Source organism: Python bivittatus, unplaced genomic scaffold, assembly GCF_059951505.1.
Source record: "Python bivittatus isolate LINGU-HERP-01145 unplaced genomic scaffold, Pbiv_v1 ctg000080_np1212, whole genome shotgun sequence".
Lineage (NCBI taxonomy): Eukaryota > Metazoa > Chordata > Lepidosauria > Squamata > Pythonidae > Python > Python bivittatus.
The window spans coordinates 43,084,354-43,097,732 of NW_028277035.1; the positions used below are offsets into that span (position 1 = coordinate 43,084,354).

The window sequence follows — 13,379 nt, forward strand, 5'->3', positions numbered from 1 at the left end:
AATCATAGTTGATGTTCATTACTCTTCTGACATGTTACAACAGCAAGCCTGGCTCTCCTATCACATTCTTCCCAAGATGTCTTCCTGGCTTCCTTGTTGTGTGATTGAACTCCATTGCTTTAGACCTTTTCCTATAGTCAGATAGTGCCTTTTATGTATTTTGAACTTAGATTCCCATTATCCCAGCCAGCATGGCCTGGAATCCACAACTTCTGGAGGCCATTACACTGCCTATCCATGCAGTGGACAGTTCTGGAAATTGTCCCATCACCAAATCTTGACTCTGTTGGACAACTGCTGTCTTAAACTTTTTCTTGCTTCTCCTTCCCAAGAGCTGGAGGAAAAAGATGACAGAGGACCTGCTTGAGGGCCTACAACAGGCCAAGCGGTTAGAGAATTGTTCTTATACAAAAACATACCCCTTTCCTGAGGTCCAAATTAAAAGCCAAACACAATGGCCATCCTTAGTGAAGTGTTACTTCTCCAACTCTGCTAATAGGATGGCTTGTCTCCCTCTCCAGATGCCACCAGACTGTTTATAGTGAATCAGACCACAGGAGTCATCACTGTGAGTGGTAACCTGGACCGAGAGGGTATGCCAAGTGAAGAGGTGCAGTTTCAGATTATTGTGAGTAACAGAGCAGTCTTGGGGAATGGTCAGTCTGTGTTCTCCCCAATCCTCACTTTTTGTCAGAGGCCTCAGTTGATCTCTTTTGCTTCAATGGACAGGCTCAAGAAAGAAATCTGGACATTTACAATCAAACGGCACAAGTGAGCACCCAGGTGACCATCCATATCACTGATATCAATGACAACAAACCTCAGTTTTATTTATGCACGGGTCCTACCTGCAACTTCACAGGTCCTACAGAGGACAATTTTTCTGGTCAGATTGAGGAACATGCTTCTGCCAGAACACCTGTGGCCAACCTCAGTATTGTGGCCTATGATCCTGACAAGGTGAGTGTGTGAGGATTTTGTTAGCTTTTTATTTTGCCTTTCCTTCAGGTGCTCAAGGTTTCTTACATGGTGGACTCCTATACTGTAGTTTATCCCCACAACAACAACCCTGCAAGGTAGATTGGGCTGAGAGTGGCCATCTGGTTCCCAAGTCACTCAGTGACTTTCCATGGCTGAGGGTAGACATATCCTGGGTCTTTCCAGTTCTAGTCCAACACCTTAACTGCTACATAACAGTGGATTGATTAGGCATCTTCACGTGGTGGATGCAAAGCTAGAATAAAAAGACAACAGCTCAGAAGAAGGCACGATATGATTGCCCAGCTGGGAAACCTAACCTGCTGCTTCATTCACTGAAGACTAGGACCTTGAATTTGGGCTAAAGGCAGAACAAAGTTTCATCATAATTTTGGTCAAGCTTTAAATTCTTTTGACCAGCTAGGTGGCAGCACCTAACAGGATTAGGCTAAGCAGGATTGGACCTGCTTAGTACTTGGATCAAAGACCACCATGAAACATGTTGTAGACTAAATTAGAAAGAAAGAAAGAAAACAACCTTGGAAGAAAGCAGTGGCAAAATATTTCCATCCTGTTGTCACAAAAGCCTTCATAAGGACATGTCTATCAAGTCACTAGGAGTCGAGTTTAACCTAAAGGAAACTTGGTATTTTAAAAATTCCTTTAAGTGGAAAATTGTGTATGTGTGTGTTTTGGGGAGTGGAGCCTACATACTTCTTCAATTTCTCTGAATTATGAACATGTTCCATTTCATTCCACTGAATTTGCCAGTACTGTACTATAATCCCGCAAATGTGCTGGAAAGACTTTACAACACGCTGGAAAGACTTTACAACACTGTTGTATCAGGTCTGTGTTGGCTGAAGTCAGGTTGTTCCAGTTAAATGGTAAGGGAATCAATCACCTGTACTGACTAAGGTGGCAAATAGTATTCGGTTACCTTCACTGTTTTTGCCAGCGGTAGCTTCTCTCTTTTACCTTGCCTTAAATATAGTTACTGAATGCTCATTTGCATATTTAGAACACAAGCTAAAAGTTCATCTAATCATTTCAGCTCATTTGATAAAATATTTTAATGTGCTTAATGTGACATTGAGAGATACGTCAGTGTCAGTCCAAGATCATTTTCTTTTACAGGAGATTGTTACAAAAATCTTGTTTTACAGCTGAAAGTTTCCAGCTCCAGGAAAATTCAGGAGCATTTGCAGGTTAATGGGGGTGGGGGACAATGCACTGCTACCCGCTATTTTCTATTGTCAAAAATCCTGATCAGGATTCATCCTCCTGGCTAGTACTAACCAATTCTCCTGGTTCATACACTTCCTTTAGAATGTCATGTCTTCTCTTTTGAATAGGGTCAAAATGGTACTTTCCAGCTGTTCCTGAAGGGTCCTGATGCACGGGCATTCTCAGTGTCACCCAGGCAGATTGTAAATGAAGGGACTGTGCAAGTGGTAGTCAGTAACTCAAGCCTTGTGGATTATGAAAATACAACTACTATGACTGTGGAGGTGAGAAAAAGAGGGAAAAAAAATAGATCCTTTGTTTGAGAGGTACTCCAAATCAACAGTTTAACATTCTTCCCTCTGAGCACTGAAATACCCCTTAGATAGCCTTACTATAGGAGACCTAAGCGGGGAAATCCTGGCACATTTGCCTCTATACTCTGCAGATCTCAGATCTCAGTGTGGAAAGTGTGTGGCTGGTACTGTGGGATCAACGGTGGAGCCAAACTATCCCCATCCAGCTGCTGCCAAGGAAATGGCTATCCCTTCTCCACAGCTGTCAAGAAATGTGGATCTGATCTTGGGAAGGGGAAGGAATAATGAGCCATTAAGCGGAGATGTCGAGAAAAGATTACTTTAGATTACTTAAAGATTACTCATACTTGCTTAAGAAGAAAGCATGAGAAAGAAACACAAAAGAACCCTGCTTTGATTCTGTTTGGTATAAGGGGGCAGAGAGAAACCCTGACTCAGATTCAGATTCTTTATTCAGTTACAATAAAGAGCATTCCTGGCATTTCTGCTGTGCCCATTTCTTGACTTTGCCTATCTCAATGGGCTGACAGCAGCTAGACAACAGGCAGGAGTTTTGATGGCCCTGTCGTGTTCCTACCTGAGTCAACAAGACTCATCCTGAAGGAAATTCTCTTCTGATGATGAACATACATGAGATAAGTTTAGTAATTTGATGCTTTTGTGTACTAACAGATTGTAGCAAATGACACCAGAAGGACAGATGATTGCTGCTCTTTTGCCACAGTGACCATCCATCTTCTTGACATCAATGACCACAGGCCTGAATTCAAACAGAGTGACTACAAGCTTTCCGTATTGGAAGAGAGTCCACCTGGTTTCATTGTAGCTTCTAATATCACAGTAAGAAAGCTCCATGGCTAGTTGGAGTCCAGGTGTTAAAGATGATGGGAATAGAAAGACGTATTCTCTCTATGACTTTATGACTGTTTTGTGCCTGTAGAATATTATGTTCCTTGTTTCCTCACACCCTGCACATAGAACTATTTAAATTTTTCTTCTATAGATCCAGCAACAACTGATCTAGCATTAAGTCTGCTATTAATCCATTTAAACCAATTACAGTATTTGTTAGTAGAAGGGAAACCTACTTGTATCCTGGCTCTCTCCTTCTTGAGCTGCAGACTGCAAATCCTGAAGAACCTATGATAAACAAATGGTTCCTTCAATTTTTTTTGCAGGCCACTGATCCAGATAGTGGAAAGTTTGGAGAGATCACCTACCAATTACTCCCTAACAGCATGTAAGTATATACAATAATTAGCAGAGAGGAGCAGAAAAAGGATTGGTGTCAGCATTCTCTTGCTAAGTGGGCGTGATCTTGTTTGTCTGTTTTGCAGCCAATCAACTTTCACTGTGAATGCAATGAACGGTACAATATTTGTGGCCAATGGCAGTAAAATAGAATGGGGAATCCGCTCTGTCTATTACGCTACTTTGCAGGCGGTGGACGGTGATGGGCTGATTGGTTCTACCCAGCTGGAGATCACAGTGATTGACATCAACAACAAACCTCCAGTTGTGACAGGTTCCTACAACTTCATGGTCACTGAGGGCAACAGCATTGATGATGTCCAGATCCAGGTAGAGCTAAAATACCAGCTTCCTTTGTCTACTGGAACATTTCCCAAACTAGACTAATAGGCATTTTCAAGCAAAAAAAAAAAAGCAATAGTTTGCTTCTTGGAAGAAATCATTTAACTATAGATAATAAATTTGAAAGTTTACCTTTGGAACTGAGATTATTTCATCAAATTGTGTCTATCCTGTTTCTTCCCAGCCCTACTCCAAAATTAGGTTATGACTGTAAGACTTTCTAATTTATTATTTAGTATGTTATCTTTGTATGTTGTATACAGCCATATGATTACCATGGAGAGTCAGAATGTGATATTCTGAGTTTTTGTGTTTTTTAAAGATGGCATTTGCAACCATTCTAGATATAGACAGGAACTTCAGACTGCCACAGCTATGGGTCATTTAACCTCTGGACTCAAAAGAAAGAGGAATTCCTTCCATGCAAATAAGAACCCATAGCACTCATACCATTTCTTTGCACAGGTTTTAAACAGTTGTGGAATATCCAGTTGTTTAAGATATGTATTGACTTGTCGAGTCCTTGATACTCTTTGAGCTTGGTTGTTTTCTTGCAGACATTTCATTACCTGACTAGGTAACATCATCAGTGTGAATTAGGGCGGTTTTGTTCCCTATTTATATACAGTAGCTTGCCCTGCCAGTGTTGGTAGGGGTATGGTTTTCTCCTTGGTAGTTCCTTGATTAGGGTATTGTTTCCTGCTTGATTGTTTATCTGGTGTTAATCCTTGCTTACCTGGGTGTTGGCTGCTGGAGAGTATATGTTGTGGTCTTTTTGTTTCCTTCCTAGCTTTTTTATTGTCTCTTTTGCATGGTGTAAATATGGTTTATCTCTGTGTGTCTATTGGTGGCTGATTTATCTGAATGCCAACCTTCCAGGAATTCCCTAGCATTTTTTAATTTGGCTTGGTCTAAGATGCTAACAGTTTCCCAGTTGAAACTGTGCTTGAGACTCTCCATGTGCTGTGAAATGAAAGAGTTTTCATTGTGTCTTCTGACTGCTAGTTGGTGTTCATGGATGCACTCTGCTAGTCTTCTGCCCGTCTGTCCTACATAGAGGCGGTTACAGGCCTTACACTGTATGTTGTCGATGACTCTTGTTTTTTCTTCTTGGGCTACTGGGTCTTTTGGTTTGCTTAAGATGTTTTGGAGGGCTTTAGTTGGTTTGTGTGCTATGTGAAGCCATGTGATTGTAATAGTCTGTTGGTTGTTTCTGAGATGTTTTTGATGGCAGGGTTATCCTTTTCATAGTTTGTGTTGGATGTGCTGTAGTGGGTTGAGTGGTCAGGCACTTTCTGATAAAGTTGCATGATATTCATGCATTGTATCCACACATTGAACTGACTTGGAACATACTTTGACTTTTGTGGCTGGGGTCACACATCATGTTAAGACATCGCTTATTTAACCATGGCTTATTGTATGAACCATAATTGGCTTAGTTCTCACAATATACCAAGCCAAAACCAAAACACTCACATCATGGCTTAGTACACCATGTGAGTCAGGCTATGGCCTCTTCAAGGCCTGGATGTCCAGTCTAGTCCTCTTTAAGGTCTGTGCAAGCAGTAACTCATGAGTTCTGGTAAAAGGAGTTAAAAAGTACCCAGCTATTTCCATCTTGGCCCCTGAAATTGTCACAGCAGGTAGTAGTGATCTTGGCTGATCTAAAAAATGTTAAGCAGAATCAGACCTGATTAGTAGTTGGATGGTCTCTCCCAGAGAGACCAAAGCGCTGCAGTTTAGAGTGAGAAGTCTAAGACCAATAAAACCCTCAAACTTATATAGATCTGCCATAGAAAAATATGGGGACCTACCATGCAAAGCAAATATGGGATAATTGGTCTTCATCTCAGTGTAAAACAACCTAATCTAAGAAATTCTAATCTAATTAATTCTAATCTAGGAAATATTCTAAGAAACTAATCTGGTAGTTTCTTGACATGTTGGGTTCCTATTTCTGCTATTTCATTGGCTGTGCTGGGTGACCAAATGCATCTAAAAATCATCCAGTTGGGGAAGTTTGATCTTACTCCTAATATTGACTGAAACAAGGAATAGTAAGAAGTAAGAGTAAGAATAATTTTCTTCAATTCTCTTCCCAGGCCACTGATCAGGATAAACCAGACACGAATAATAGCAACTTGCATTATGAAATTATGCCTGGCAAGTTCAGCAACAACTTCACTATTAACCCAGATACTGGACTGCTAGTCAGCAAAGGGCCCTTGGACCGAGAAGCTATTCCTGTGGAGCTCAATGGGAAGATAGTGCTGACAGTACTTGTACAAGACTTGGGGACCCCTCAGTTGAACACCACTGTCAATGTCACCTTCACTGTGGAGGTAATCCTACTACTCTTTGAGTTTGAGCTAAGATGCTTGGAGAAAGAGATTGTGACTAATGCAAAACTAAAATTCTATTTAGGTAAGATGCTTAGTGGAGAAGGAAGCATGTGTAAAACACTCCAAAAATGGAATTTGCTTTTATTTTGCAGTTGGATAACCTTGGTAATAGGGTTTCAAATTTAACATTATATCTATCATTTTATGTGCTATAACGATCCCCCTCCCCTATTTTTCTTCCTGTACTGCTGCCAGAATGCCCAATGCAATCTTAGACATAGGATGGTATTATTGTAAGCACTTCTTCTCTCCCTAGGACAGAAATGACAATGCACCCAGATTCAACAGTTCAAATTATGAGTTCTTTGTTCCTGAAGGCTTGCAAGGTATGATTCACTGCATCTCTTTAGTCTGGGCTAGAAATGAAACTAGAAACTAGAAAATATCTTGGAGGGTAGCCTGATGCAAAAATCCTAGTTACTGCATTCTAAAAAAAATCCAAGTGAGGAGCTAAACAGACCAGCTACAGAGCTCTACTGGATCAGATGAAAAGCTAGGCTAGTTGAGCATTCTTTTCCTACAATCACCAATCAGATGTCTATAACAAGACCAGAAGTTGGACATGATGCAATAGTGCTCTCTTGCTCTGGTTCCCAGACAGCTATTATAAGAAGCACCCTGCTTGAAATTGCAGGCAATATATAGCCACGAGGACCAGCATTCATAGATTCCATTATCTTGATAGTCTTTGGGAGAGGAAAATCTTCCAGGCCTTTCTAAACTAATCTTATTTATTTGCCTTCATTGAAGGAGGGAGTTCTGGACAGATGATATTCTTCTAAAATTTACCCAGAGTTTTAATATATGGCATCCAGCATGGATCTGTACACATTTTAAGGGACAAGATGATTAACAGAGCTTCATTACACATACTGTATAGGTTGTGCTATAACAAAGTGTGGTTTGTTTGGTTTTGCTTTAGCATGTAGTGAGAACTGCAAATTACTAATTCATATTTTACTGCAAGGTTAAGAAAACTTGGTGGCCATGAGCTGCATTTAACATAGGTTGCAAAGTGGACAGATAAGGCCACATTACACATATGAGAGGGTCTGGGGAGGGATCTTAAGATTTTTATTTTTTAGCCTGTGATTTGCTATTAAAGGGTCTGCACTACAATTTTCATGTGTTTTCCACTACAAAATGGCAGACAAGAGTGTTGTCACTTTTCTCAATCATGCCCAAAGAGGCTTGGTGGGCTTTATGAACCCAGTCAAGGGTTAAGCAAAACATAGTTGTTTGACAACATGTGCAAACCAAGTCATTTGTGGCTTATAAGATTATAACTGGCATCTTCAATGCCAATCTGAGAGGCAGTTTAAATCACCTAAAATAGTGCATGAAAGGATTCTTGAGAACCAGTATTGGGAATGCTTAGCAGTGCATGAAACTGAAACTGTATGAAAGAGAGCCAGTTTGGTCTAGTGGTTAAGGCTCCAGGCTAGAAACCAGGAGACTGCTGAGTTCTAGTCCTGCCTTAGGCATGAAAGCAGCCGGGTGACTTTGGGCCAGTCATTCTCTCTCAGCCCAACTCACCTCACAGGGTTGTTGTGGGGAAAATAGGAGGAAGAAGGAGTATTAGGTATGTTCACCGCCTTGAGTTATTCATAAAAATAAGAAAGGCGGGATAAAAAAAATCTTTTAAAAACCTGAAAGCATAGGATAGCATTTGCTTGATTGGTGGCATTGCCATTCATAAAGAAACTGTAGAGCTCTACTATTATGATCTGGGTGGAGAAGGGTGGAATATGTTTAACTCTACAATTATTCTAATTTTGATATTCCAATTCTATCTCAGGTATCTCTGTGGGAGATGTGGAAGCCAGAGATGCTGATCAAACACAAATTAACAACCGTATCTCATTCTACATTAATAGCAGTGTAGGCTCAAACAACTTCCTGATTCGCTCCAGTGCCCAGGGATCTGGCTGGTATCAGGGGATGTTGTACCTAGACCCAGACATTGCTCTTGACTATGACCAAATGCAGGAGAAGTTCTTCAATCTGATTGTACGGGCTGAAAATTCAGACTTTGGGGGAACAGTGGAGGTCGCTATTGCCATGGTGAGGGTGTATGTGCTGGATGTCAATGATGAGTCCCCAACCATTGTACCATCTCCACCACAAAACATTAATGTTATAGAGAATGAGAAACTACATACATTAGTAGCTGTGCTAAAGGCTACTGATAAAGACACCAACCACTCATTAGTCTTCCAGGAGTTGGCTGTTGCATGTTTCAACAGCTCAGGCAGTGCAGGCAATATATGTCAGCACTGGTTCCGCCTGACAGCCAATGGATCACTTTTTGTGAATAGTCCAGATATAGACTATGAACTGTGCACCCAAGTGGAAATCACGCTGCGTGTTAAGGATGAGTTCACTGCAGTAGGAGACCCTTACAGTAGAAATGGTAAGGAGCCTGAAGGAACACTTGCTTTCACACTTTCTCTGTCCTGTGAGCTATATACCCTTCCTCTATCTGTCCTACTTTTCCTTTACTACTAGATTTTTTAATTCCACGGGGGTAATTTAAGTGTTTATAATAACTACGTGTTCCATTCCTAGCATCCCTTAGAGGCAAAGGATATCATCTAGAAAAATAACAAGTATCAAAACTGTCACTGGTACCTGATTCCCCTGGGGAATAGCTGATCACAAAAGAGGTTGCTAGCATTGCAGTTTGTCATATGGGTGCGATTGATAGCACAGCCCGTCCTGTATTGTGCTGATGACCTACAAATGGTTAGGGAGATAAAGAATAACATGGAAGAGGAAGTTGAACTCTCTGCACCTGCACTTCTTCCTCTTGCCACCTCACTTACCTGCAACAAGTCTCCTGAAAGGGGAATACTTGGAATCATAGCATTGGACAGCACCATAGAGACCCAACCCCTGGGTTACAGAACCCAACTAGAAGAAATATTGTTACATATATGCATGGAGATGGAAAGACTCTGAAATACCCACAATGGAGGAATGGTTGGTGAAGATGACCAAATTTGCAGAGATGGCAAAATTGACTTGTTTGATTAGAGAAATTTGACTGGAAACACTTTATGGAGTTTTTGCTGAAAACAGAAAAAAATGAACTTATGATGTATGGGTTTGGTCACTAGAATGAGTAGAATGTGGAAAGAAGGGAACCATGATGTAACCTTAAAGAGAGAGGATAAAATAGAAATGTATTTATAACTGCTATAAAGAGATTGGAAGCAGATCGGAAGCACTTTATATATTTTTTTCCTTTTTCTCTTTTTTTGTCCCTTCTTTCCTTTCTTACTATTTACTCATCACTTTTCTCTTACTTTTCTTTTTTCTTTAAACATGTACTGTTTTTATTTTATAAAAAAGCTTCTTTAATAAACATTAATTTTAAAAAAAGAAATATAGTTACAGAAAAGGTGTTCCACAAGAAAAAATATACATGAAGGAATGATGGAGTTCATTCTTTCTGTTCACTCAAGCTGTCTTCATAACCTTTCAGATGTACTAGCCATGTGAGGTAGGGTTAATGAGAGTTGTAGTCGGGCACATCTGAATGTTGGGGAAGGCTGCTGTGTGTGGCTTTGGCATTGCTGAATAGAGGTAAAACTGCCAGTGCATAAGTGCCTGCAGCGGGAGAAAGGGAGCAAGTGACAAACTGTATCACAGTTCAAAACTGTGTCTTAAGTAATTGTATCACATGTTGGGCTGCAAGAATGTAAGAGCAAAATTTGCATGATGACATCATCACGCTCATGTCATCATTTTGATGTAATCGCAGTTTGGTGTAGATGGTTGTGTGCCAGTGGGCTTAATGCCACAACTTGTTTCTTTATCTCAGGGTATTGCCACGGTCCTATTTGTCTCGTAGAAAGGTGGCTACAAAAAAGAAGTACAACCACAGATCATCTGATCCTAACAACTTCACAAATGGAGGCTTCTCACTCCTCTAGAATAGAAATATCAGCACTAACACTGGGATATTTTATATAAACAAGGAAACAACATGTGCTATTCATGGGAAATGTGAGCAGAACTGGTTTATGACTCCATTGTGCAGTCTCCATGAAGGCATTCAGAACTGTTTTGATCAGTGACTAGAGTCTGTTTACTTGTGGCTTTTTTGCAGAGACCCTGATAATCTTGATAGCTGATGCAAATGACAACGCACCCCAGTTTCTTCCTGTTGATGACACCTTTGGTAAGAGCAGAATCGCAGGACAATTTACTGCCCCCTAATGGATGAGGGGTGGTATGTCAGATTCATTTAAGGGTGCTTTATTCACTTTACCCTGTGCAAATTGACTCAGTTGCAGGGACATCCATCTCTGTGAGATCATAACTGATTGCAGATCTCAGAAAGCCTCTCCTTTCACTGCAAGGTTGACCTCCTCCACATATGCATTCCTCTTTCCGTTAGCCAACCGTAAGGGGGACGTTCAGCTTTCTGAATAGGCAGAGGAACACCATATTGGACAGCCAGGCAATGGGTGTTGGTAGAGCACGTGCTTGGGAGCAGAAGGCAACAGCCCCATTATAATGTGATTTGGTAGTGAGCCTTACAAGAGAACAAAACCCATTGTGTTTTGCTGATGGGGTTCACTGATCTGTATCTGGTATTTCATTGCAGTAATAATCCCAGAAATCTCTCCAATAGACCTGCCAGTGGCTGTGGTCAAGGTAAGACTGTACAGTATGTCCATTTGGTGGCACAGATTTCATGCTTTTTTTAGGAATTAAACTTGGTACTCACAAACTATGCAACAGGGGCTGATAATATTTCAAAGTCCATCAATATTCCTTTCACCCTTCCAGGCCAAAGATGCTGATTCAGATGAAAATGGTGTGATCACATTTAGCATCTCTGGGGTAGTTTTCATCCAGGACGATGGACAGGACCAGACGTTTTATGATCTTTTCAAAGTGGCAAAAACAACAGAGAAAGGTGTCTCTGTTGGAACCATCCAGTAAGTGATGGAGTTCTCTTCCCTGAAAGCTTTGAGAATATTATCTTACAGTCCTGTTCACATTAAGTAAATGCAGGGCACACATGCTAACAACCCCATCCTTGACCTCCTTGTATTGATCAGTAAGATCATGAGGATATTTGGATAGATATGTTTAATAGAGCTCTTTAACCCAAGGGGCATTGCAAGACAAGGAGATGAGACACGGGGGTAAAGCTGGCTTTTGCATCAATATATTGCCGCAGTGCTTTATTTCCACGCACATACTTTGAACATACCCATAGGGCTCATTGGAGGTCACTAATTGGGCAGGGAGAAGGAGAGCTTTGCTTTCTAGCACATATAGAAGCAGCTAAATAGGAGTAGAACTTTCAGATAATGGCTTAGCTAATTGGGGCTTAATGTTTTCAGTGGGCCTGCTGATCCTGGGTTTCACAGAACAACCTCAGTTTGGTGCGCCCCAGATGTGTTGTATTACGCTGCTACTGAGATGATTAGGAGAGGCTGTCATAAATGCTGAGTGACCCTCTGGATGTAGTTAACACAACATGCTAAACCCAGATTAGCAAACTGCAATCACTGTGTTCACATAGCATACTATTCCCCAATAATAAGCCACATTATGGTTTAATAGGATAATCTGGCTCACACAACATGCAACACCAATGGCTGGGTTCTCATAACACCCTGGAATGCATCTTACACAATCTCATTTTAGTCTACTCTATCATTTTCTGAAAAACAAGTTTCTAAATGATTGAAATGTTAACAACAGGATACAATTGTGATGTTGTCTTTGGTAACATCCAACTCTTTTCTGATGCTACAATAAAGATTCCAGTTTAGTATATGCTTTATTTGGTTTTCTGATGAACTATCCCAAAACTTGAAACACAAGGATTAAAGCAACTAATGCAGAAATATTTCAAGATGGAGAAGGGATTGGGCAAGTCTGTTTCAGGGTAGTGCAGAGTGGGAACCAGAACATGCATCTCTGATGCTGCAGCATGTTCTGTCCTGCAGAATTGCAAGCAACCTCAACAGCGTTTTGAAGGGTCGATATCAAGTGAGAGTGGAAGCCAAAGACAATGGGACTCAAGCACGAAGCAACTTCACATCATTGGATGTAAGTTTGTTTTCTCTCCTGGCCAGCTTCCATCCACAGAGTTTTCATAATGTCTGATCTCTGAGAATGATCATTTCTCTCCTTTTCCAGATCTTCAGCGTGGATCAGAGCTACCGTACCAATCTGAAATTTGATACCTCCTTGAAGGAAGTGCAGACTAATTCAAATGAAATCAAACGGTATGGTACCCTCTTCTGCTTACTAACTGGTGAACTCTGAGGTAGGACAAATGGTGAACTTCATGGAAAGGTCATTTACAGAAAGAACAGGGATGGAGGAATTGTTATGTACAGGACTCAAAAGCTGATTCAGAAGCTGGATTTTTGAGAGCTGCTTTTTTTTTTTGCTTGAAAAATGGAAATGTCTATCTCAGTTTTGGGGGCAGGGGAGAGATAGTCACATGTCCATTTAAAAAGCGCAAACCACAAGTCAAAGGAGCAGGGGTTGTCACCGCCATGCAGAAGTTCTGTCTCATATTCCTTCACAGACTGTTATATAAACTTTTCAGTACCTTATGATGCCCTTCAGTCAGAATATAGGTGATCATCTTTTCCCAGCTTGTTACCCTTCAGGTGTATTAATCTATGCACTCTGCATTATTCACCTTCCAATCATCCTGTTGGATGAAGCTGGATATGAGTTCTATGGGGCAATGATAACATAATCTTGGCTGTGCTTGATTCTGGTTTTGGTTTTTAATTTTATTTATTTATTTGTGTGTATGTGTAGGCACATTTTATGCTTAAATTTCACCCCTTTAGAAGATTGTAATGTAGTTTCTCAC

The 13,379-nt window shown here is 40.7% G+C and overlaps 1 protein-coding gene across 2 annotated transcripts in view; it reads left to right on the plus strand.

Moving 5' to 3' along the window:
- CDHR2 (cadherin related family member 2) overlaps nucleotides 1–13,379 on the plus strand; it is a 41,949-nt gene that overhangs the window by 21,032 nt on the left and 7,538 nt on the right. The window contains exons 11-24 of one of the 2 annotated variants that reach the window (XM_088133923.1): nucleotides 522–628; nucleotides 730–960; nucleotides 2,334–2,489; nucleotides 3,192–3,359; nucleotides 3,698–3,759; nucleotides 3,857–4,100; nucleotides 6,218–6,457; nucleotides 6,774–6,843; nucleotides 8,316–8,930; nucleotides 10,632–10,703; nucleotides 11,133–11,182; nucleotides 11,318–11,469; nucleotides 12,493–12,595; nucleotides 12,686–12,774. In XM_088133923.1, coding sequence (XP_087990049.1) covers nucleotides 522–628; nucleotides 730–960; nucleotides 2,334–2,489; nucleotides 3,192–3,359; nucleotides 3,698–3,759; nucleotides 3,857–4,100; nucleotides 6,218–6,457; nucleotides 6,774–6,843; nucleotides 8,316–8,930; nucleotides 10,632–10,703; nucleotides 11,133–11,182; nucleotides 11,318–11,469; nucleotides 12,493–12,595; nucleotides 12,686–12,774 — 2,359 coding nt within the window. The remainder of the gene's footprint in view (nucleotides 1–521; nucleotides 629–729; nucleotides 961–2,333; nucleotides 2,490–3,191; nucleotides 3,360–3,697; nucleotides 3,760–3,856; nucleotides 4,101–6,217; nucleotides 6,458–6,773; nucleotides 6,844–8,315; nucleotides 8,931–10,631; nucleotides 10,704–11,132; nucleotides 11,183–11,317; nucleotides 11,470–12,492; nucleotides 12,596–12,685; nucleotides 12,775–13,379) is intronic. The other variant, XM_088133924.1, reaches the window with a different exon arrangement.